This window comes from Chrysochloris asiatica, unplaced genomic scaffold (genome assembly GCF_000296735.1).
Source record: "Chrysochloris asiatica unplaced genomic scaffold, ChrAsi1.0 scaffold00124, whole genome shotgun sequence".
In the NCBI taxonomy this organism is placed as follows: domain Eukaryota; kingdom Metazoa; phylum Chordata; class Mammalia; order Afrosoricida; family Chrysochloridae; genus Chrysochloris; species Chrysochloris asiatica.
In genome coordinates, this window is record NW_006408642.1 from 9542425 (window position 1) to 9567901 (window position 25477).

General features: G+C 41.7%; 1 protein-coding gene and 1 non-coding gene across 2 annotated transcripts in view; one reads left to right on the forward strand and one right to left on the reverse strand.

The window, feature by feature from the left end:
• SACM1L (SAC1 suppressor of actin mutations 1-like (yeast)) overlaps positions 1–11689 on the reverse strand; it is an 81485-nt gene extending 69796 nt beyond the window's left edge. Inside the window, exon 1 of the mRNA XM_006868822.1 lies at positions 11550–11689. Within this exon, the coding sequence (XP_006868884.1) occupies positions 11550–11581 (32 nt within the window). The 5' untranslated portion in view covers positions 11582–11689. The remainder of the gene's footprint in view (positions 1–11549) is intronic.
• A 307-nt stretch (positions 11690–11996) lies between these two features.
• Positions 11997–12069, forward strand: TRNAR-ACG. The gene has a single exon. It is a non-coding gene; the product is annotated as a tRNA-Arg (tRNA).
• The last annotated feature ends 13408 nt before the right edge of the window (positions 12070–25477 follow it).

Genomic DNA, 25477 nt, shown 5'->3' on the forward strand with positions numbered 1-25477 from the left:
GCTGTATATCTTTACAGGAGCAGAAAGCCTCCTCTTTCTCCCGTGGAGCAGCTAGTAGTTTCGAACTGCTGACCTGGAGGTTCGCAGCCCGTTTGTGGTGGTAGTAGTGGTTATGTGCCGTGGAGTTGGTTCTGACTCATAGCGTCCCTGTATAGGGTTTCTGAAGCTGTAAATCTTTACGAGAGCAGAAAGCCTCATCTTTCTCCTGCAGACAGCTGGTAGTTTCGAACTGCTGATCTTGAGGCTCGCAGACCAATTCTTAACCACTACGCTACCAAAACTCCATTCTTGCCTTTGTAGGTACCACCCCCCCGCGCCCCAATTTTGGGTAGCCAGTGTCTAAGTTGCTCATGCCTGTCTACTCTGTGTTATCGAGGGGGTGCGAATGATCCTTGCTATAAAGTTTTGTTCCCTCTTTGAGCTACTGCATCCACAGGTCAGGGTCAAGTTCATCAAACTGTTAATCAGATTACTCTTTTTTTTCCCCTCTTCTTTCTTCTTCTAGTTGAGTTCTGATTGTCCAGCCACTGAAGCCAGGTCAAGTGGGTATTATCTGCAAGTGTGGGTGTTCTTATGCATATGCCCCTCTCTTCTTATCAGCTGGACGCTTTACTGTCCACTCTAGTCCTCTGGGCCCAGGAGTCCCCAAGTCTTGCCATACTGCTGGCCAACCAGGTCTCCACCCGGGTTCACAGTAGTCTATTGAACGTGGTAGGACTTAGCTCACAGCTTCAATGCTGTTTTTCCTTCACTTTCCCTTATCGGTGACGAACATGGTCACCAATCAGAGCGTATGTCTGCTCATGTATTCCCATTGAGTTTTAGTCTTGGAAGGGAGTTTGCCCTGAGGGGACCTGACCACTTACCTTGCTGTCTCTTGGGTGAGCAACTTGCTTGTTCTTGTAGTAGTCAGTTGGATTGTCAGTATTGTTTCTGAGTTTTCCTGTCAGTCTTTCAAGTACATAGATTTTATTACAGTCATCTTCCTCACATTGCTCAGAGGCCCACAGTCTTTTCTGTATTCACAGTTCTTTTCTGAGGGACAGACTTACCACAATTTACTTCTCCAGATAAATGTGTTACTTATTATTTAGTAACTAGTATTATAGATAATATGAGTCCTGGTGTGGCACTGCAAGATAATGCACTGGACCACAAGGTCAGTTTGAACTGCAATGCTAGCGGTTCAAATCCACCAGCTGCTCCTCAGAAACCCTAAACAGGACTGCTATGGGCCAGTTGACTCGACGACACTTAACATTATATTCAAATATAGAATATATTTTCTTTCTGCCTGGCTTTTAAATTCAAGATATTTATTTTGAGAGCCATTCATGTTACTATATGCATTATTAATTCATTACTTTAAAAAAAAAAAGGGGGGGGGTTTCAATGAAAGCTTAAAAAAAGAAAATGAACTGGTAGGCAACTGACCAGTTTGAGCAGAGAGGGAGAGGGGCTGTGTGCTGATGACCAAGGCGGGCCATTCTGATTCCTATCTAGAACAGAAGGAAACCCGGCCTGCTCCAGCATCCTCCTCACAATCGCTGCTCGCTCTCGTTGAGACCATTGTCACTGTGTCAATCCAGCTCACTGAGGGAGGGTCTTCCTCTTTTTTGCTGACCATCCACTGGTATCTTTCTCCAGTGACGGGGTGTTCCTGATCACATGCCCAAAACATGTGAGATGAAGTCTCACCATTCTCGTTTCTAAGAACTCTGATTGTACTGATTCCAAAATAGATCTGTTTTTCTGGCAGTCCACAGTGTATTCGATATTCTTTGTCAACAATGAAATTTGAATTTGATAATTTAAATATATCAATTCTCAGAGTGACATCTTTGCATTTTATAAATGCTCCAAATTCTCTTCAGCAGCAAGTTTATGTTCATCTGCATATTGCAGATTGTCAATGAGCCTTCCTTCAATCCTGAAGCCACTTTATTTCTCATATAGTCTACCTTCTCAAATTTGCTCAGCATACAAATTAAGTATGGTGGAAGAATACAACCCTGATACACACCCTTGTTTGTTGTGAAGTGCCGTCGAGTCAGTTCCAACCCATAGTGACCCTGTATAGGAGTTCCGAGGAGCAACTGGTGAGCTTGAATCGCCGACCTTTCAGTTCAAACGGCTTTGCAGTCTGGCGCATTAATCCACGGTGCCACAGCAGGACTCCGATACACACCCTTACTGTCTTTAAATGAATTAAGCGAAAACAAGAAATCCAACTCCTAGCAACCCGACAGGACAGGAGAACTGTTTCCAACACTGCCAATGCTGTCACTGGACTCCTAGTGTGGACTGTGAAACACAGGTCAGTCACGTCAGTGGTACAAACCCACCAGCTGTTCCTTGGAAACCCTATTCAAGGTCGCTATGAGTAGGAACTGACTTGAAGGCACTTTACCACAACAATCTACAGAAGCTGATTTCCTCCCACAGAGTGGCTGGTGGGTTTGAACAACTGACCTTTCAATGAACAGCTGAGCACTTAAACACTGCACTACCAGGGCTCCTCAAATTAGTGACAGGTACAAGGTACATTTAAAAAAAAAAAGAAAATTTAGAAAATAGAACCAAAGCACTTTTAACTCCAGAGAAAACATGTTTCTGTAAGACAATGTAGTATTATACTATGTAGTTTTCCTTGAAATATGCCTACATAACCATAAAAGTATGGCCACTGAATATTTTTCTATATTAGGAGGAAAAAAAAGAGTTCTAAAAATGCCTCATCTTCTAAAATACGAAGGCTTCAGCTGAAATCAAGATATAGCAGTATAAGCATACTGTTTAGAAATATGAAGTATTAGAAAAATTGCTTTAAAAAATTGAAAGTAGATGCTTCTAAGGTATGGGGTTTGGGAGCACAGATGAGTGTCTTGCTTTTTTAGTTTTGTCTACTATTAGTTTAAAAAACCTTAGATATATATTTTAAAGTTTAAAAAAAAATCTGAAAATAACAAAACACAAAAATAAGAGTAATTAAGGCTCAAGATAGAGATTTGCAGCCAGAAAGTTCAGGAGCCTTGCCTTCAACGTCCCTCTCAGAGAGATACTGCTAGAATCTAAGCTGCCGGTACTAGCACCAAGCTATTTTGATAACACAAGTGAACATGCATCAGGATTGGAGGACACCTGTTAACAATCTGCAATACAAGTATGAAGATGACACAACTTTGATTTGATTTGATTCTTCAACATCAAGAAAACAAAGTCCTCGATACTAGACCAACAAACAACATAATGATTAACAGAGAAAAGACTGAAGTTATCAAGGATTTCATTTTAATAGATCCACAATCAATACCCAAGGAAGCAGCAGTCAAGAAACCAAAAGATGTATTTGCATCAGGCAAATGTGTTTTAAAGTGTTAAAGAGCACGATGTCACTCCAAACACTCTTTAAAGTGTTTAATAGCAAAGACAGCAGTTTGAGGACCAAGGTGCACCAGATCTAAGCCATGGTGTTTACACTTGCCTCATATGCATGTGAAAGCTGGACAATGAATAAGGGAAGACCTTGGAAGAATTGAGACATTTGAATTATTGTGCTGGTGAAGAACACTGAAAGTATCATAGACTGCAAGAAAGATGTCATTAAAAGGCAGGAGGGCCAAACTTCCTCTCATATTTCAGACTTGTTTTCAGGAGGGACCACTCCCGGAGAAGGACATGCTGAGATAATATGACACAGTACCAATGGGCTCAAGTGTAACAACAGTTGTGAGGCCGGCACAGAACTGGGCATTGTTTTGTTCTGTTGTGCACAGGGTTGCTATGAGTAGGAGCCGAACTGATGTCACTATAGTATAAGCACTAGACTGCAAGGTGACAGCTCAAAACTACCTTTCACTCCTCGGAAACCCTGTCCAAGGTTGCTATGAGTCGGAACGGCCTTAACAACAACAGCAACAAACAGGCCACCAAGTCTCCGCAGGCAAAAGACTCAGGTACTTACACCACACTTCTTGCTATTTCCCAAGCCAAGAGCAGAAGCTCAATCAATTTTCTGAGAGAATGCAATTATGTTTTGTCATGAAGCTATTTTTAATATGGTCCTTAACTAACGTTTTCTTATGCTGTGTGAGAGAAAATAGAATTTTAAAATTGTTTTCCATTCTCCTTATTAATGAAAGATCTTGGCAGGTCAAAACTTTTGAAGTGGACTGGAAGTTACACTGTAACTAATGTAAGAGGTAACAGAGGAAGTGGCCATTCCCTCTGATTAGAAAGTCTACAAAGTATCATCAAAGCCATGTGTTACCAGAGGTTTTCAAAACTTGTAAGCCTCAACATGGCTAAATTGAGTTCTCAGTGTAATAAGCACACGGAAACTGATGAACCTGATGGAAACCAAAGACAGACTCAATGATCATAGAAAAGTTGCTCAGCATACAATTCTCCATCTAGGATAATATTCTTTCCCTTTTGCAAGAAAAATAGTCCTTATTTCTGTGATGCCCCTGTAGTCCATAAAACTCTATTCTATTACTTCCTTTTTCAAATGAGTTTCAGAAGTTAAAACAAAGAGACACATCCCAGAAGATTATTTGGACCTTAATTATACTGTTGATATAAAAATTTAAGATATAAAATCATACTGTTTATTAAAAAGGGCTTCTCTTTTTATATAAACTATCTGTGGAGGTGACCAGATAGGTAACGTAGTGGTTATGAAACAGGCTGCTAACCTCCGGGTCAGCAGTTCGAAACTGCCAGCTGTTCCGCGGGAGACAGATCAGGCTTTCTGCTCCCGTAAAGATTTACAGCCTCAGAAACCCTATACAGGGTCGCTGTGAGTCAGAATCGACTCCACAGCACATAACAACAACAATTTAGCTGAAGAAGAACACTACCAAGTTACTAGCTGCTGTTATGATGATGCGTAGTTTAGGAGAAATAACAAAATAACCTAATATTTAAATAACAATCGCTTCCTGTTTTAACAACTTTTGCTTAGTTGACTATTCTGCTTTTAAGGATTATTGCCCAATTACAGAGTTTTAAAAAAAAAAAGAAAGAAAGAAAGAAATTATAGAGGGTAAAAATACTGAAACAGCAAGTGCAATTCTGAATATTCTACTTAGTTTAAATACATTTAAATGTACAGCCATCTGAGAAATCAACAGCTCTTAAGAAGGAATTTTTTTTTAACTACCCTTGTTAGATTTTAAGGAGGCCTGATGGCGAAGTGAGTTCCATGTTAGGCTGCTAATCGCAAGGGCAACAGTTTGTATCTTATCAGCCGCTCAGCAGGAGAAAAACAAGGCTTTCTGCTCTGTAGAGATTCATAGCCTTAGGTCACTATGAACTGGAATCACTTTGGTGGCAGTATGTTCTGGTTGTTGTTGTTGTTGTTATGTACCATGGAGTTGGTTCCGACTCATAGCGACCCTGTACAGGGTTTCCGAGGCTGTAAATCTTTACAGGAGCAGAAAGCCTTATCTTCTCCTGTGGAACAGCTGGTAGTTTTGAACTGCTGTCCCTGAGGTTCGCAGCCCAATTTGTAACCACTATGCTACCAGAGCTCCTTATGTTCTCATTAAGTTTGTTAAATTTTAAGAAAAGCATTCTATGTAATTTGTTTTATCAGACACTACAATTCTATGTTCTTTCGTTATTGGCATTATGATATTCCAGTATCTAAAAACACCTTTCCTCACGTAACATTCAAAACACAGTCAGGCAACAACTGACCTTTTCAAAAGCTTTTCAATTCACACTCTAACTCAGTTCAAAATAATTGTTATTTGCACAGGAAAATGGTGATAGTCAAGTCACAAAACTGTAGCAAAAATGAATTCCCTCAAAGATCTTAAACTAAAAACTTAATCAAGGTCTCAAAGATGAAATTTAACATACCTCTGGTTGAAAACATATAGGCTTAGAATTTCACTAGGTTTGTCAAGCAAAAGGGTCCTCCGAACCAACTACACCAGTCTACCCAGAGGCGTTCCCACTCCTCCTCCTGCAGTCTCCCCTTCATACTGAGCCCCTCCTCAGGGCCTTTGCAGTTAACTAGGGACCTACCCTGACCCTAAGGAGCTCTGGAATCGTAGCGGTTACAAGTCGGGCTGCTAACCTCAAGATCAGCAGTTCAAAACTACCAGCTGTTCCCGGGAGAAAGCCTCATCTTTCTGCTCCCATGAAGATTTACAGCCTCAGAAACCCTATACAGGGTCACTATGAGTTGTAACCAACATCCACGGCACACTACCACCACCAACACCCTGACCCTAGCTGGCTTCTGCCTCAGAATCCCAAGGTTTCACTCACTTCAAGACATGAGGCTTCCTATTCCTTGCACACCCTAAAGACACCTTCTCTCCAAAGATGAGACTTCTTCACAGGACCTGGTCTAAACTACACCCGATCATAGCACAGTCTTAGCTTCCTGAGCCCCAGGTCCCCCAGAGAGTGCTCTTTTATCAGCCAGCATTCTCTGATGCTCAGTCAGCTGTATCCCACCTGTCCTAACAACCTTAAGAAGGGCACACAACCACCAGGACTGGTTCTACATTTAAAGCACACCCAGCTTCCTCACACAACCTATTACCAACCTTGGCTCTCCAACAAGAACCGCGCACCAAAGTCTCTCAACAAAAACCCCACCGCCACTGAGGTGATTCCAATTCAGCGAGACCCTAAAGGAACACAGCCGAACTGTCCCACAGGATTTCTAAGGCTGTAAATCTTTCCAGGACCACACAACAGCCTCATCCTTCTCCTGAGAGTGGCTCATGGGGTCCAGCGACCAGTCTTTCAGTTAGCATACCACCTCTTACCCCAGTGCAGCACTTGAACAGCTACTCAAGTCTCCAACCATAACGAATTAGATAGAAACCCTGTAGGATGTGTGTCCAAAGTCATAAGGAAATCTTAGCTTTGTACACCCTTTTACCATGCTGGTAAAAGAATGGAGGCACAAAGAGCTGTGAGAATAATGTGAATGTTCTTTGTACTGGACAGAGTCCATATGATGTCTTCAGATCCCAATGTAGTTTAGCTTGTATCTGCTCCATGGGTTGTTATCACATCGGTTCCCTGATCTTACAGCTATGAAGTCTTTTCAAGAAGAAAGGTAACTTTCTGAGGGAACAAGACCACTTCAGAGGCAAGCTGCAGTCTGATTCAGTATCTAAAGAATTGCCAGCCTTCTACCTACATTTCAGCTGTCCTTTCCAAAGAAAGAAAAACATTCAAAATTTTTCCAATACAGCAATTTTACTTGTTCTTCAATTCCAAATTTACCAGCATATCCATGCTTACGTAAATGACTTCAAAGGCAAAAAAGGAGCCTCAAACGGAAGGCATTTAGCACTTAAAAGAAGCTTAAAAGGCCTGACTTTAAAATGCTGAACAAATCAATGCCTGTTTTCTCTATCAAAAACCCATATGCAATCCAGAGAAGCAGCAGCACCAGAGATGGAGGTAGAGATGGGGGCATGGAGAGGGGGAGCGGCTGAGGACTCTAGATTCATCAACTAAGAAGAGAAGGACTAAGAACTGGTGGCCAGGAGCAGACTTGCAGAATGTGCCCTTTGGAGATGTAATTTATGATATATGCCTGAGTGGGTTTTTTTGTTTGTGTGTTTTTTTAAAAAAAAAATCTAAAGTGGATAAAGAGAAATACTTTTAACTGAAGGTAAATGGAGGGGATTATAATCAATGTAATGAAACAAGTTATATGAATTGTTGACTGTGAAACTGATGATGTGCCCTGTAAACTTTTACTCAATCCACAATAAAAACCTTTAAAAAAATTAAAAAAAAACAAACAAAACCCATATGCACATGTCAACAGTATTCAACGGTAAGCAATTCTTTTGGCTATGTGGCATGTCGGAGGACGGAGAGCAACCTCAGAAGAGAAAAGACGTAACCAGAACCCTGCAGCACAACTGCAAGTTCACCAGACTCTGGGCCAGCTCTGTCATGACTTGGCTTAGTGACCTAGGTGGCCAAGGGCAATTATTAGATGTACTCAGCAACCATAGAGGATATACACCAACCTGTGACCTCACAGAGTCATTGGGAAAATATGAGGGAACTTCATGGAAAACTTCCATTCTCTTTTAATTACATTTTCCAAAGAACTTTCGGAAGCCACTCTCAATATACGTAAAATAGCACAAGTTGCGGCTGCTTCAAAAGTATACAATCCAAATTACCCCAGACTGCTTTCTTTTTGAAGTGCCAGTAATTTTCTGTATTTAAATTTTTTTTTTCAATTACTCAGGTGACTCACTGAAGAGCTGCTAGGAATTTAGAGGGCCAGGAAAATCACGCTAAATGTGTAGATGTTCCTAATATGTTCTAGAGATTTGCAATGTGGCTGGAGAAGCAAAGCATACTGATTTCATCAATTCGATGTGGTAAAGTGAGCGCTTCAAATAGTACTATGGGCTGATTATTCTAGTTTTCAGTCCTCTTGTCCAAGAGACAGTAAAATCAAAAACCCACTGTCATCGAGGTGACTCTGATCCATAGCAACCCTGCATAGGGATACTGAGGGTGCAACAAGGAAGCAGAAAGCCTCATCTTTCTCCCAATGAGCGGCTGGTAAATTTACACCGCTAACCTTGCAGCTATGTACAACCCAACATGTAACCCACTACACTACCAGGGCTCCCAGAGAGCTCCTTGTAAGACAGGAAACACACTGTGAATCAATCCTAGGAGACAGAATGTGACAGTGATATGGAATCAGGGTGTCTAGTGTCTGTGGCAGTAATATCTCATTTTGAATTAACTGACATTCGAGTTTTTAAAATCTGTTATAGGAGATCAAAGAAGGGCATGATATGGAAAGAAATAAGCTCAGAAGAGGTTAGCTGTGTACACTAGGTATTTTCACGTGCATTCTCGTTTAATCCTTACAACAATAACCCTGTGAAGTATTAAGATTCCCACTTTACAGACGAAAAACAAATTCAGAGAGGTTCACTAGCATGCTTACAGCCACAAAGCAAATAGCAAGGTCAGGATTTGAATCCAAGCCTGCCTTGAGAATTTAAAAACCTGAGGCCTCTCACCTGCACTGTGGAGGTGACTTGACATGTGCAGAGAGGAGAAAGGGAAAGGGTCTCTGAATGTTGTTGTTAAATGCCGTGGAGTCGCTTCCGACTCATAGAGACCCTGTACAGGGTTTCCGAGGCTGTAAATCTTTACAGGAGCAGAAAGACTCATCTTTCTCCCACAAAACAGCTGGTAGTTTCGAACTGCTGATCTTAAGGTTCGCAGCCCAATTCGTAACCACTACGCTACCAGAGACTGGAAATAGGATGGCACATTAGCTTAAGTGGTAGGCTGCTAACTGAAAGGTTCAAGACCACCAGGCTCTTTGCAAGATGAGGCAGACGGCTTCCTTAACAATTTACAGCCTTGGAAACCCTGTGAAGCAGTTCAGCTGTGTTCTATCGGCTTACTATGGATTGGGATTGCCTCACTGGCAGTGGGCTGGGTTTGGAATGGGATGTGTAGGCAGGTGAACCTCCTAGAAAGGCACAGGTGAACTGAGGAAAAGATGGGATAAGTACAACAAACTACTTAAAACCCCCAATACCTCAACATTTAAACAAACCCAGAAGCAATACTTTCATAATAAAATATCTTTGGTGTGAATTTCTCTTAAAACATATCTGTAGGCACATTTTCAAAAGTGTTTATGTCTCCATCAGAAACCATGCCCACCTCGAAATGCATCCAAAAAAATGTTCCTTATTTCAAAGGCCACATCTAAAAACCTTGAACAAGGGACTTAAAACAAGAGCCGAAAGGAAAGACTAAGAAAACCCCCCAACTCAGAGATGACTTCTTCAACTCACAAACCCCTAAAGAAAAACAAAGTTGTTAAAAAAAAAAAAAAGGTGGTATCCCATTTAAAAAACCCTCATTAAAAATTCAGCGGAACAGAGTAAAGATCTGACAAATTAGACAATGACTTTCACTTGACCCAGTTTATTTTTTCCACCCAAACAAATCTTCCACTTCTCAGAAAGATCAATATAAAGGCATCATCCTAACCACTTAAGGGCCAAATTTTCCTCTTTTATGGATACAGAGCATTTTGTTCTTTTTTTTTTTTTTGAGGTCTGGACCGGTAAAATTTAGTGTCCTGACCGTTTCAAAAACAATTAGAATTCTCAAGTGTGACAAAGACCAAAGTGCATTCTGTATGTAACCTAACGCCAAGCTGCATCAAGCCAAGGCTCTGTGTTGCTTCAATACACTTGAGCTGTGGTATAGAATCCGGCTAACTCTTCAGCAGCTATCAGATCAACAATAACCTAGTTACCCAGCAGAACACACGTGACACTGGCCCTGCCAATACCTTAGTCACTCCTTCACCAACAAGGTGATCATCTGGCAAAGGGAAAATGTGGAGAGACGCGTGCAGTTGGAGTTCTCAGAGGAAATTACAGTAAAGAGTGGACCAATGATAAAGTAATCATCATCTCTTCTGCAAAGTACCTAGCGTCAAGCAGACAACTTATCTTCCAACTTTATAGCCCTAACCTGACACTGAAACTTCCAGAAAGTGACTAGTGAGCTTGGGTTTCTGGGGAAGCATAAGGAAGTACTTAAACAACGTTTTAATGTTCTCATTTCTCTGCAAAGGAAATGTGACACCAACGTACCAAGATATTTTAACTTGTTCAGTGATAGATCTGCTTCTCAGAAATTTTATTTGCTGCTGCCGCCAAAGGCATTACCAGATTACAGTACCCGGATTTTCAACCATCCTACGTGCAAATGAAGCATTAAACACGCAGAATTGAGTAAAAACAAAGCTATACCAAAGATTTGCTTAAAGCATAGACAAGAAAGTGTTGGGGCTGGTGGTAACGCTAAGGGGAACGCATGTTTTTATTTATGCAGGACCAACCAAAAGTCCTCAAAACCTCTTTTAACAACTCAGAACCAGGGCTGTTTCTCAAAGTCTCAGGGACTTGGCTTTACGGAAAAGCCAATCAACAGAGCCGTGATTCTAGAAAGTACTTCTGGCTATCAACACGGCCTTAGGAACCTGCTTTGTGCTGCAGCTGAGAAAGATTTAAAGCAAAGGAAATAGTGTTACGCTCTTCAGGACAAGAGAGTGTGCTTTATATTGTTTCTACATCCTAAAAGCTGGTCGATGCTTAGATAAGAATGTGACAGGCAGGTTCTCTGACTTGGGGACTCCCAAGTGCTGCTACGGTTTCATTAAACAAGAAACAACTTCGCTCTTTCTCTAGCAAGCCATCCAAATAAACGTAGCCGCCTGCATCTCTCAGAAAAGTGGGGAGGAGCCCTGGGCTCCGTTCTCTTTCGCCGCAGACACCGAGGCCGAACAGGGCGGAGAAAGGCCGGTGAGGCCGTCACTTTGGTCCGGGCCTCGGGGAGGCCGAGTCGGGCAGGAAGGTGAGGACCAGGACTCCTACACCAACCCTCCGCCCCGGGCCCAGGAGCTCTCCCGGAGCCCGGCCACAAGCACCTGCCGTCCCGCCCCGCCTGCCACCCCTAATGCTCCGTGTCAACCGTCCACAGCCCACGGAACTCACAGCTTCAGATGCTCATAGGTTGTCGCCGCCATCCTGCACTACCACCTCCTTCCTCCGGTCTCGACCTGCCCCGCCCCACGCCGCCACCTCGGCTACGGCGTTACTGGTCACCCCGGCACGAAGGTTGCAGCGCTCAGTCTGGTCCCACCTCTCTTCCTCTCCCCGGGTTGCGGGAGAACGGAAGACAGCGGCGGACAAATTTTGTGTGCGAGACAGCCAACGCAAAGCGACGCTTTCCGACGCAACGGATTGGGGCGCGCCAAATGGCGCCGTGACGTCGCCTCTGCAGATTGGCGGAACGCTACTGCGGAAGAAAGGTAGGGCATCGAGAATTGCTGTGCTCCGTGCACTGTCAGAAATGGAACGCTGTCGTGTGACCATTTATTGAGGCTGCGTAAAACTGCGTAAGTGGTAATAAGCCCTTGTAGTGAACCCCTGAACAGTGCGGGGCCAGTGGCGCAATGGATAACGCGTCTGACTACGGATCAGAAGATTCTAGGTTCGACTCCTGGCTGGCTCGAGACGTGCTTTTTACCATATTTGACCTGATCTGCAAAGGTCCTTGATGAATACATTGTGAAGGTTAAATACATAAATTTTAATATTGCTTTGCCGAAATACAGTCCTTTTAGCTATATTTGGAATCCGGTTTTGCCTCTAGTGGTTTGTACATTCAAAGTGTTTTGTTAATCACGTAGGAGCTTCCATAAATTGGATAGGGTACATTTGGGGAAGCATATCTGGAAGAGTGGTGTGGCAAGGCTGCGGTTTTAACATTCCTTCCCTACCCTCCTACTGATAATGAAAAAGAACATTGTCCTAGTTTACCAAGAGGTAAACTCGAAAGCAGAGAAGGAAACTGGCCATTTGCGTCCAAAGGCTACCTCGTTCTCGGATTCCCTCTTGAAAATAAAACATTGAGGTCAGGCATATTAGCCCTTAATTCATATAGTACCTTATTTCATAGGTTCCCGGCTTAGAGGACCGAAACAGCTGCGCATGAAAGGGGACTTGAACCTGATGGAATGGCTGAGTCACCGGACGCCGTCCATTAATTGATTAACTGTTTCCCCACCTGATTCTCATTAATTATAGAAACCTTAGAAAATAACAAAACACTTTTGGGGAAAAAAATAACCCAAATTTCTATCCCAAGATAATTGCTATTAACATGTTTTATTTCCTTCCAGACTTTTTTTCCTTTCTTATTTTTTAATAGGACTTTACCTACACATATATTTTTCCAAATTTGTTACCGGAAATGGCTTTGTGTTCTCATTTGGTCCTTTTTGCATCCCAGGACACACTTCCATCGACGGTATGTTTCCTTGCATGCTAATCAACAGTGCAATTATAAATTTATTTCTTTGTAGTTTTCACCATTGAAAAACAGTACAATATTTTACTTACATTTACTACTGGTAACTAATATATACCTTCTCTCTTGATATATTCCTTTTTTTTTCCTTACAAATTTGTTGGACTTTTTAATACTAACAGTATTTGCTATGGGATAAAGCACTGGACGGCAAGGTCAAGTTAAACTGCAAGGTCAGTGGTTCAATCAAACTCACCAGCCGCTCCTCAGAAACCCTATACAGGGTTGCTATGAGTCGGAACCGACTCGGCTGCACTTAACAACAGCAACAACAAATCATATACATTGCAGTTATTTTCAGTTTATCATTTACCTTTTCATTTTTCATTTATCTTTGAAAGTAGAGGAATTTTCACTTTACTATGTTCAAAAGAACAGCATATTCAGATTACCAACATTTTACTTTATGATTTCAATTGTATATGTATTTTATTAAAATTGTTTTGTGTATAGTGTGTGTTTACCATTCAGTTGGAGAAAACAAAGTGTCGCTTAATTAGTGTTTTCTTTTGTGCATATTGTAAGGAACAATGAAGTCCTAAATTGGGTCACACTTACTTAGCAATTATTGCATGCCATGTACTGCTCTAAGCCTTTTACTTAGACTAACTCAGTCAGTCCTTAAAACGATATTATAAATTCCTGGTTTTAATCCCATTTTTACAAATAAACTAAATATTCTAAAGGCCGTGAAGATACTAGTTGGTGGGCCCTGGATTAGACTGTTTGAGCTCTTGGTTCCATCGCTGTCCTATGTATCCTAAGCGCACGCAAGTGGACTCAGTGTCAGCTCACTTCCGAGCAGGGGTGGCAGTCACGTATGCTGTGTGTTCCTTTCCTCCTGCTGATTAGCAGTCTCAAATCTATATTTCCAGTCCTGAAAATGCCTCTCTACACACCACCTCGGAACTCTTAGGCTGTCTCCTTTAATAAAATGAACATATAACTTTAAGTTGAACAACCACCACCCTACAGAAAGTTCCCAAGCAAGCTTTATGAACCGTTCACATGTAGAAGAAACTCAAAGATACAAAGGTTAACCTTTCTTCTCCAATTGTGCGATATAAGCCAAGGTCTTTGTGAGCATTCAATGAGACTGACAAATAGAAACTAATCTAGGGAGGTGGAGCTATATGGGGAAGTGAGTAGATGCTTCCATTTACTCTGCCAGCAATTAACCCACTAAACAATGAATTAAAACACACATAGACTGTGATCTCAGAACTCTGGAGAATTGAGGTGGTAGAGAGTCGGGGTAAGTCCACAAGTTGGGGAAGAGAAGCAGCAGGGAGGTTCAGAGGCTGGGAAATCCTACCCACTAACATCATGAGCACTCACTCGTGAGATAGGATGGGGGAACACCCCGAACTGGGTGCACAGAATGGGAGTTGATCTGAGGAAGCTGGCTGTGGTAATTCAGTGGCCTTGCAATTGGGACTGGGTTAAGGGAGACCATCACACTGCCAAAGAGTGCTACTCAATATTGCTGAGGCCCAAGACCGGTGGCTTATCAGACTGCGGAAATGCTAAAGACACAGGGCAAAGAGAAGATTTGGGGCAGACAGTGACACAGAGGGAAATTGCTACCTTCCAGGGAGCCTGTAAGGGGTGTCCATGAGGGAATGAGAGAGAGAGCCCCCCATTTTCACCTCAAGAAAGTTGAGACCCACTTAAAGTCTGTGACCAGCTAAATCCCCCTTCCCACACGTGTACTGAATTTTAGAGATAAGGCATCCAGAACTGAATCAGCATTGGCGAAACCTAATAATAAAAGTGCCCAGAGGCAGGCGGTGACGTGCTCACAGAGGACTAGAGCGGAGAGTAAAGCATCCAGCTGATAAGAAGTGAGGGGAGATGCACGAGAACACCCACACTTGCAGACAGTACCTACTTGACCTGACTTCAATGGCTGGATGATCAGAACTCGACTAGAAAAAGAAAGAAGAGGGAAAAAGAGAGTAACCTGCTACAATTTGATGAACTTTACCTATGCTTATGAATGAAGTAGCTCAAAAGAGGGAACAAATCTTTACAGCGAGGATCACTCCCAGCCCCTCAGTATGCAGGTTTGACAGGGTTGGGCAACTTAGACATTGGCTACCCATAATGGGGGTGCTACAAAGGCAAGAAGTGACTGGCTTACAAGCTTTCAAGAGGGAGCCTAGATCCAGAGGGCATGGAGGAAGGTAGAATCTCCATTGAGTAGTATCCAGTCTGTCTGGGTGGGACTGATGAAAGGAGATGTGAATAGGTCTCATGTGGTACAATACTGAATAATTGCTATCAGGACTGACTGTGAGGGTCAGAAATGTAAAGATATATATTTTGTAACAAAAGGAGGGGACTGACTGATTTTGCAGTCCTGGAGCGGAGGTCTCAGGGGCCATCAAGTGAGAAGCGCGGAAATGTGGGACCCTACCCAGAGAAGCAGTGACGCCAGAAATGGAGGCAGAGACAATGACCTGGAGAGATGGAGACACTGGACTCAGGGAGGGAGAAGGGCTGTGTGCTGATGGCCAGTGGGGCAGGCCTGTGGAGTGTACCCTTTCGTTGTTTGATGATACATGGAGGGGATTGTAATCAATGCAATAAAACGAACTACAATAGGATGAATGTAAAACTGATGTTCTCCCACGTAAACCCACATAATTCAGAATAAAAACTTAAAAAAAAAAAAAAGTGCCCTAGTGGTTCTTAGGAAAAGCTACTAAGTCACTGCCACTGGGTCAGTTATGAATTGTAGCAATCCTGAGGGGCTGGGGGCAGGTGCCCTAGAGTCCCCAGAGCTGTGACTCTTTGTGGAGGCAGGGTGCTGCATCTTTTTCTTCTGATCTTCTGATTGGCAGGCAGAGCATCCAATCAGAAACATGTCCCACAAAACCCAGAACACAAAATGTACAGTGAAAGCTATAAAAGATAACATCACCCAAGCTCAACTAAAAGTAGTAAAACAAACCAAATTACAAGAGAAGAAGGACTAATTCAATGTAAAATTTCTCCTATGCAGGCCAGACTAATGCAAACAATTGCTAATGTTTTACTCTGGTGCTAAATATGTTTAAAGAAAACAAAATATATACAGAAAACAAATTAGTAGCAATCAGGAAAGAAATTGAGGAACAAAATAAAAGGCTCAACAAGGAAATTGAAAACAACAAAAACAGAGAAAAAATAAATGACCGGAACTGAAGAAGAGTAAAGCAAATGAATTGGACAAAGCAAGAGAAACACATAAAATAGAGGTGAACAAACAGAAAATTGAGTAAATTAACTAGAAAATAAAACAGCTGAACTTTCCAAGTCTCAAGGGAAAAAACAAAGAAAAATGGGGGAAAATCAAGCCTTCCAAGTAGGATGACAGAGTAGGCAGACATGCTAAGCAGACCCTCTGCAAAAAAAGATAGGGGACCAAGTGAAATAAATGCAGATAGTGATCCTGGAGCCCTGAGCACCAGAGGATACGACACTCAGGTAGACAATGCCAACTGGAAGAGGAAGCTGAACAGGAGCAGTGAGAGAGAAAAAATGGGCGGACTGTGAACTGGTGTGGAACAGTGTGGACATCTTGAGCTTTTTTAAAAAAAATTTAACTTTTTATTGTGAATTGAGTGAAGAGTTACAAACAAGATCATCAGTTTTATATTCAGTAAATCATATACTCTAGGCAACACCTTCCCGTCCCTTCTCAACTTTGTCCTTATGTAAATGTTGCCCTTTTGATTTTGAATGATCATTCTGTGGTGAGCATACCCACTAATGTTGTTGTCTCCCCTTATCCACCTATCTACTGCTTGGCTGAATTAGGCCATGAGTGTGAGTTCTTGTTCAGACCCAAAGGGTGGTTGAGGGTCATAGTCTCGAGTTCCTCCTATCTCTTTCTGACTGATAAGCCTGGCTTTTTTTTTTTAAACACAATTTTGAGTTTTGTTCCACATTTTCTGCCACCTTATCTGGGACCTTATAATGTGATCCTTTTCAGAGCAGTTGGTAGTGGTATCAGGTACCATTTAGATCTTGTGGTCTCAGAGTCGTGAAGACTGATGTTCACATGTTCCAAACATCTTCAATTCTCATCACTTTTCTTTCCTCTGCACAGGGCAAGACTAATTGCACCTTAGGTGGCCATTCGTGAGCTTTTAAGATCCCAGATGCAACTCACCAAAGTAGGATGTAGAACATTGTCTTTGTAGACTATGTTATGCCAGTTGACCATGTTGCCCCCCCTAAGACAATGGTCCTTAGCCCTAGGCCCAACAACTCATTGCCTTAAGAAGTCTGGTAATCTCTAAGTTTTCAAAAATTTTTCCACTGTATGATTCACCACATGTATCTTTGTATTTGCAGCAAAAATAAATACTCATGTACAGAAATCCACTTTTAAATTCTTAATTTATTTGTGGGTACACCCCCACTTTTTCCCATCCCCATTCAGCCTGTGTCTGTCTATGTACTCTCAGGTCACTGTTGTTCCATGGTTGTGTATGTAACACTATTTAGCCCTTGTATACCTCCCTGTGTCTTCACCTTTATCACTCCCCTGCCAACATCCCTCTTCTTGTATATTGCCTTCCCCATCACCCAAGTTAACATGTGTCTCCCTCTAGCCTGTGAATTACTCTTCCTTTCCTTTCACATCTGCTAACCATCAAAGAATGTTTCTTTTAGTATGAAAACCTTTTCTTGAGTTTTTACAATAGTGGTCTCATACAATATTTGTTGTTTTGTGATTGACTACTTTCACTCAGCATAATGGCTCTAGGTTCATCCATGTTATGAGGTATTTCACATATTCAGCATTATTCTTTACCATTGTGTATATGTACCACAGTTTGTTTATACCATCTTGAGCATTTTCTAGAGGCTGTTGATAAAGGGACCTGCCGACACAATGCAGAACAAGGCAAGTCTCCCTTGTTCCCATGCCCTCCTGGTCACCAGAGGCATGGCCAGTCCCTACCCTGGGGTTGGGGGACAGGTATACCATCCCTGGCAAACCCACCCTGAACTACACATACATATATGGTCTCTATAACATCTACCAGGAGACAGGTAGTGAGTGCCTGACAACATACCAACATTAATATTCAATTAAATATAAATCCAACTTCACAATGTCTCAGAGAGAACAATTTCAGTTGACAAAAAGAAACAAGACGGCTTCGAACAAGTTACCAAAATAGAGTCAGAAAATATAACACCAGAAATGGTATCGGAAGTACTTGATAAAGAATTTGAAAGAATAATATTTAGGTACCTTCAACGGATTAAGGGTGTCTGCAGATGAACTGCAGATGAAATAAAAGAAAACACAGTCAAAACGTTAGAGGAATTCAGGAAACAAACTGGCAAATTAAATGAAAAATTGGAAACCATACAAAAACAGCAATTAGAAAGCCACATTAATTCTAAGAATTGAGAAGGAGTACATTGTAAGGGCAAAAAAATAGAATTGAATCAATGGAAGGCCAAATTACTGAGCTTGAAGCCAAATTTCTGCTCAAGAAACAATCAGAAAAAAAAATTTTTAAGCTGTTGAAAGCCTAAGATTTATGTGGAATACTATCAAGGAGCTCTGGTAGCATAGTGGTTATGAATTGGACTGCGAACCTCATAGTCAGCAGTTTGAAACTACCAGCTGCTCCGTGGGAGAAAGATGAGGCTTTCTGGTCCTGTAAAGATTTACAGCCTCAAAAACCCTGTACAGGGTCACTATGAGTCGGAACTGACTCCATGGCACACAACTATCAAGAGGAGTAATTTACATGTAATTGGCATTCCAGAACAGATTGAGACCAAAATAAAAAGACAAAAACCCATAGAGAAAATTCTCCAAGAGTTATTGGAAGAAAACTTCCCTAACATCAAGAAAGATGAGAAGATAGGCCATTCAAGAAGTTGAACAAACTCCAAACAGGACAGATCCCAAAAGAAAACCACCAAGACTTATTAAAATCAAACTTTGTAATACATTTGATTTCTTGACTGCTGCTTCCATGAATGTTGATGGTTGATCTGAGCAAAATGAAGTCTTTAAAAACTTCAATCTTTTCTCCATATATCTTTAGGCTATTTATTGATCCAGTAGTGAGGATTTTTGTTTTCTTTACATTGAGATGTAACCCATGCTGGAAGCACTGCTCTTTGATCTTCATCGGTATTTTAAGTCCTCTTCATTTTTAGCAAATAAGTTTGCATCATCTGCATATTGCAGGTTGTAAATGTCTTCCTCCAATCCTGATGTCATGTTCTTCTTCATATAATCCAGCTTCTTTGATTATGTACTCAGTATAAAGATTGAGTTAATAAGGTGAAAGAATACAACGCTGGCACACACCTTTCCTAATTTTAAACCATTTGGTGTTCCCTTGTTCTGTTTGAACAACTGCCCTGAAATTAGATCAAGCCTTACTCCTAGCCCTAGTCTAACTCCTGCCCCTAACACTAACTAACCCTAGTTCCTACCATAACCCTAAACAAAGTTTTAGGCCTAGCATAGATCTAGCCATAGTTCTGACCATAATTCCTAACTCCTACCCTCATCCATCCAAAAGGAAAAAAAAGATAGGAAATATGAGGTTAAGAAATCTAACATTAGAATTTTTGGACTTCCAGAGCACCATGATAAAGACATGATTTTTTTTTTTTTTTAAGTTTTTATTGTGACTTGTTAAGTGCCATCTAGTTGATTCCAACCCATAGCGACCCTGTAGAGGATTTCCAAGGACTAGCTGGTGAGTTTGAACCACTGACCTCGCAGTTCAAACAGCTTTGCAGTCTGCCGCATTAACCCACAGCGCCACACCAGGACTTCACTGTGACTTAAATGAAGGTTAAAATACAAGATCGTCAGCTTTACATTCAACAAATTATACGCTTTGTTTTATCTCAATGACTACAATCCCTTCCAGGTAACGAAAGTCATCCTACTTCTTCCTTGTGGCTTCCCATCCACATGCCATATTTCACAAATGAAAAAAATATATATATTTTATATACACAACAACAACAAAAGTATTCATTTAAATGTTCTAAGGGCATATTCTGCAAGCCAGCCTCCTGCCGACAGGGACACAGCCTTACTCAGTGTATGGGCCCAGAGCCCACAGTGGCTGTATCTCCATGCCACTGCCTCTGCCACCATGCTTGTTGACGCCACTTTTCAAAGTTGGCTCTCACTCTCCATTCATGTTCTTCCCTGTTGCTGGTCTTGGGATCAACTGTGCCTGAAATGAAAGATTAACTACACCTACCTTTCAGTTCTGGTAGCGTAGTGGTTATGAATTGGGCTGCTAATCTCAAGGTCAGCAGTTCGAAACTACCAGCTGTTCTGCGGGAGAAAGAAGAGGCTTTCTGCTCCTGTAAAGATTTACAGCCTTGGAAACCCTGTACAGGGTCGCTATGAGTTGGAACCGACTCCACAGAACACCACCATCTTTTAGTTATATATCTTCTACAGTCAGGCTGCCAACCTCAAGGTCAGCAGTTTGCAACTACCAGTGGTTCCGCGGGAGAAAGATGAGGCGTTCTGCTCCCATAAAGATTTACAGCCTTGGAAACCCTGTGCAGGGTCACTATGAGTCAGAGCCGACTCTACGGCACATAACAACAACAACTTCTACAATTTCAGTTGTGACAATCACAATTAATTGGTAACAATTACTTGTTATTAAAGCATAAAATCCTATCAGCATTGTCCCCCATCCACTTTTACCAGCTACATCTGGAGAAGAAAATTATTCAGTGAGGATACTACCTTAGTCCCCTCATTATGAAACTAAACAAATTCATCAAAGCTTGTAAGCCAGCCACTTAGTGCCTTTATGGCCCCCCAATTTTGATAGCCAATGTGTAGATTGCCTGTCCCTATCCAAAAGAACCAACAGATCTGTGTTGGAAGAAGTGCAGCCAGAGTGCTCCTTGGAGGTCAGGATGGCCAAACTTCGTCTCTCATACTTTGGACATATTGTCAGGAGGGACCAGTCGCTGGAGAAGGATATCATGTTTGGTAAGGTGAAGGGTCAGAGAAAAAGAGAAAGACCCCCAGCAAGATGAATTAGCAAAATGGCAGCGTCAATGGGTTCAAGTGTGGCAACAATTGTGGTCCAGGACTGGGCAGTGTTTTGGTCTGTTGTGCATAGGGTCACTATGAGTTGGTACTGACTCGATGGCACCTAACAACAACATCAATACAGTGTACTGAGGAAACAATCTTTCCTTGATAGGAAGAATCCTTCCATTTTGGTTAGAATTTTGAGCAACTCCAACCATAAGCAAAGGTCCAGTTCATCAAATTGTAGCAATTTACACTTGCTCACAGTATGAAGCATCTTTATCTTTATCTGGTCAAGTTCTGGTCAGTTAGCCATCCAAGCAAGGTCAAATGGGTACTATTTGCAAGTTTGGGAGTTCACGCACACCTCTATGCACTTCAGACCAGCTGGCCACTTTACTCTCAGCTCTAGCCTGCAGTGGCTAGGTTAGTGCCCATGGGTTCAGACGTTCACATATCTCCCTAAACGTCAGATTAGTCAAGACTTCCTCTTTTCTCTCTCATCTCGAGGTTAACGGGTATCAGTGGAACATGGCAAGACATGATTTTCCAAGAGAAAATCAGAGAGATTTGAACAAAGAACCAAGCCTGCTATTAGAAGAGATACAAAACAATTAACTTGAATTCTTGAAAACTGATCAAACAAGGAGAGAATTCTGAAAGCAGCAAGAGAAAAAATATATAAACCAAGGGGTTTTCATACTAATTAATGTGGATTTCCCCCCGAGAAACTCTATACACAAGAGAAAAAATGAGGGACTCTTAAAAAAAAAAAAAAAAAAAGGCAGTAACTTAAGTCATAAATTATGGCCAAGTACAGTATTTTCAGGGAATAAACCCAATACCCAATAGTTAAACCCTGCAAACAATGCATCAATTTTGTAACAAGTAAGTACAAAGTCAACTTATTAAAAGAAGTCTGTATACATTGATATTGGGGTCCTAGTGTGGCGCTGTGGATTAACGCACAGGATTGCAAAGCCGGTTTGAATCACAAGGCTGTTGGTTCAAGCTCACCAGTCACTCCTCGGAAACCATACACAGGGTTGCTACAGGTCAGAACCAACTCGATGGCACTTAACAACAATATATTGATATTAATTAAGACACACAGAAATGAGGGAAGCAGAAACATATCAAGAATAGATTTTTCATGTTAATGTTGTATGTTAACTTGGTCATATGTTAGACATTGTTGCAATTGTAAGTTGTGTAATGTATCATGTAATAACTACTAATAACTCACCAAGAAGAAACATTCAGGAGAAAAAGGAAGATTGTAAAAAGGCACATCACAAGAAAACAAGCAAATACAAACAAAATTGGAAAAATCAGAATAAAAAAACCAACATCTAGCCTACCTAACACACAGAGGCAGACACATTACAAAAGAACAGATTGGCGATGTCATTTAAAAAAAAAAAAAAAGGTATTTAAAAAAGCCCAGGACTAGATAGCTACACTGAAGAATTCTACCAAACATTCAGAAAAAAGCTGGTTATCAATTCTAGCCAGCATAACTCCAAAGCCTAAACCAGAAAAAAGCATAGGAAAAAACATTACAGACCAATCCTCTATGAGGAGTCCTGGTGTGGTGCTGTAGGATAAGGTCGGTTTGAACTGTAAGGTTGGTGGTTCAAACTCACCAGCTGCTCCACAGAAACACCATGCATGATCAAGTGGGATTCATACCAGTATTACAAGGGTGGTTTGACATTGAAAATCAATCAGTGTAATCCACCACATAAATAGAGTAAAGGAAAAGAACCATATGATCATATTACTAGATGCACAAAAAGCTTTCAGTAAAAATTCAATACTTTTTCCTCACTATCACACTCAGAAAACTAGGTGGGTAGAATGGGAACATGAACCATAGGGAGGAAGCCGACTATTGTTCCATGGAGGGGATTGTAATCATTGAGATGAAACGAACTGTATGATTTGTTGAATGTAAAACTGATGATCTTGTCTGTAAACCTTCACTCAATTCACCAAGTTTTCTTTTTGTTTTCTTTTTTTAAATTCTGTTTGCACACAAACAACAGACGACTCAGAAAACCCCATCAGGTCACAAGTACTTTAATAGTCTAAAAATCAATGTAGTTCTATTGTCACAAGATTTTGGATAATTTCATAGTATCAGTATTTTGAATAATTTTATAGTAAAAGAAGAAACACAAAGGAAAATAATTTCCCTGCACAGTGAAATTCTCATACACTATATGGAAGTTCCCCACATCGGCCCAGTTCTGGCTCAGAACAATAGATAATACATTTTAATCATATTTTTTGTCTATTACTTTGAAAAGTTACTTCAAATAGTAACTAGAAAGTTAGGACTTATTTCTCACACAAAGATTAAGTACAAAGAATGTGGCTTCCCTGTTTTAACAAGTACTTTAAGGACAGACGTGGGGTGGGCGAGGGTCAGAACACATCTCCTCAGGGTTCCAGCAGCTAGCTCTCTCTTGGCTGTCATGCTCACAGGTGTGGGAAAGGCACACGAAAACAGCCATGGGAGGTTCACAAGTTTCATATGATTCTCTCAAATCCTAGCGTTGGTATTTTTCATTTTGGAAGTGTGACTCCAATAAAGGCTCTTGAAGGTGATCAGAACTCCTAGAATGCCCCCATTGACCGTCCAGGACTCTGCGGAAAGGTTTCCACTGGGGTGCTCACCCCATGGCAAGATGCAGATCCTACTGCTGGTAGCCCACAGTGACTTGCAGAAGACGGTGTCATTTGGTGTTGAGAGAGGAACAAATCATTTTTCACCCAACAATAGATGGAGGAAGAACACAGGCGTGAGACAGATAGAATCCCAATAAAGCAGGCCAAACCGGGTAACTGCCTTTGCTCAGGCCACCAAGATGGTTTTTGAATGACCCAAGTTAGGAGGGGAGGGAGGTTGAGGGACACAAACCAGGAGATATTGAAAAAAAAAAAAAAAAAAAGCTAAACAGCAAACATGAGGCAAGGGAGAAGGTTGGCTTTGAAGTAGAGTCAGGCCATAGTCCTCCTCAATGGCCAGGAAACTCAAGAAGTTCTATTTGCTCTAACTTTTAAAGCAAACTTAGTTTTTAATAAGCTTAATAAACACCAGGTCCTTGTACTTTCATTCTACAATCCCATCACAGTTCCCTTTGCTTAATAATTTATAGGCGGTGTAAATAATAGGTAGGCAAACATCTTTTCGTGACTTTTGTTGCAAGGCCCTGAAGAGTGGCATGTTCATGAGCAAGGAATCCCACCCACCCAGTGCCTTCTCCAGGGAGGCTGACAAGGAGAGAAGGTGGACCCCAGGATTTCCAGGTTGCCTAGGAGCCCTCTCCTTATACTCATTCAACACTCTAAAACGGCATGTTGGCAGAGATATCTGAACCACCTCCATCAAGGCCACTTCATTCATTTAATAAATTTAATCATTGATTTTTTTAAAAACATATTACTCAACTGGCAAGCGAATCCTTGTTACTTCTGACCATGTGGTTCCAAGGCAGTTTTCTTCACTTGGCTTAATTTGAAAGTAGAGCAAAGGTCTGTCAGTAGGGTCAGAAACATTTCTAGGTTGGCAGAGACAGGCTAAAACTCAGGCCTGTCTTCATTTAGCCTCAAGCCCTCACTGTTAAAAGCAAGGAAAGAGAAGGGCAAGCCTCCAGGGTTCACAAACCTGAGACTGTGAAAAAGAACCAATAAAAGCTATACAGCCCAGGCTAACAAGACATCTAGTCCAAACAATTCCACAGAATGAATTTAATCAAAATGGAAACGACAGCCCTTGGTACCAATTCTGTGCTTCCTACAAGTAACTGCTACTGGAAGAGTCCAAGCCTGACCTAGAATGGCACCTGGGTGTAGGTCACAGGACTGTGAGTGTGCCCTTCGGTGGCCCAGTCCTCTCACTGAGGAGGTGAGGTGTGGTGAGGTGGCGGAGGGCAGCTTCAAGCCACCAGGCTCCCCAGCTGGCTGGCTGGTAGGGCTGAAATGGGCCCTCTCGGGCTTTTCTTGCTGCTCCTTCTGACAGAATCACCATGCCATACTGACCTTGGCTTCAGGAGTGTGACTTGCAGGGCACATTTTGTCTCTTCAGTGCTAAGGTGGCCTGAAATCTTGCCAGTGTATGGCCCTCCCCTTAGCCCTTGCTATCCTAAAGATGAACTGCAGAAGGCAGAAGCACGACCTTAAAAAAGGAACCAGAGTCTGGCCTGAGTGAAGCCAGCAATTCCTAACACGCCAAAGAAGGAACAGGTATCTAAGGTCCAAGTCCTGGCTGAATTCTTAATCTGTGATTAGGTGAAGATCAATCTTGTCTATGAGGTATTTCCTTTGTGTGTATAAAGAATGAAAGTGGATGGAAACTTCAAAAACAAAACCAAAAGAGCTTCAAAAAAGATAAAAGCAGTGTACCTTATACTGGTTTCTTCACACATAATGCCTATGCCAAGAATCGGGCAAGAGAGAAACCTGTGAAAGAAAATAATAATTTATCCCGAGGCA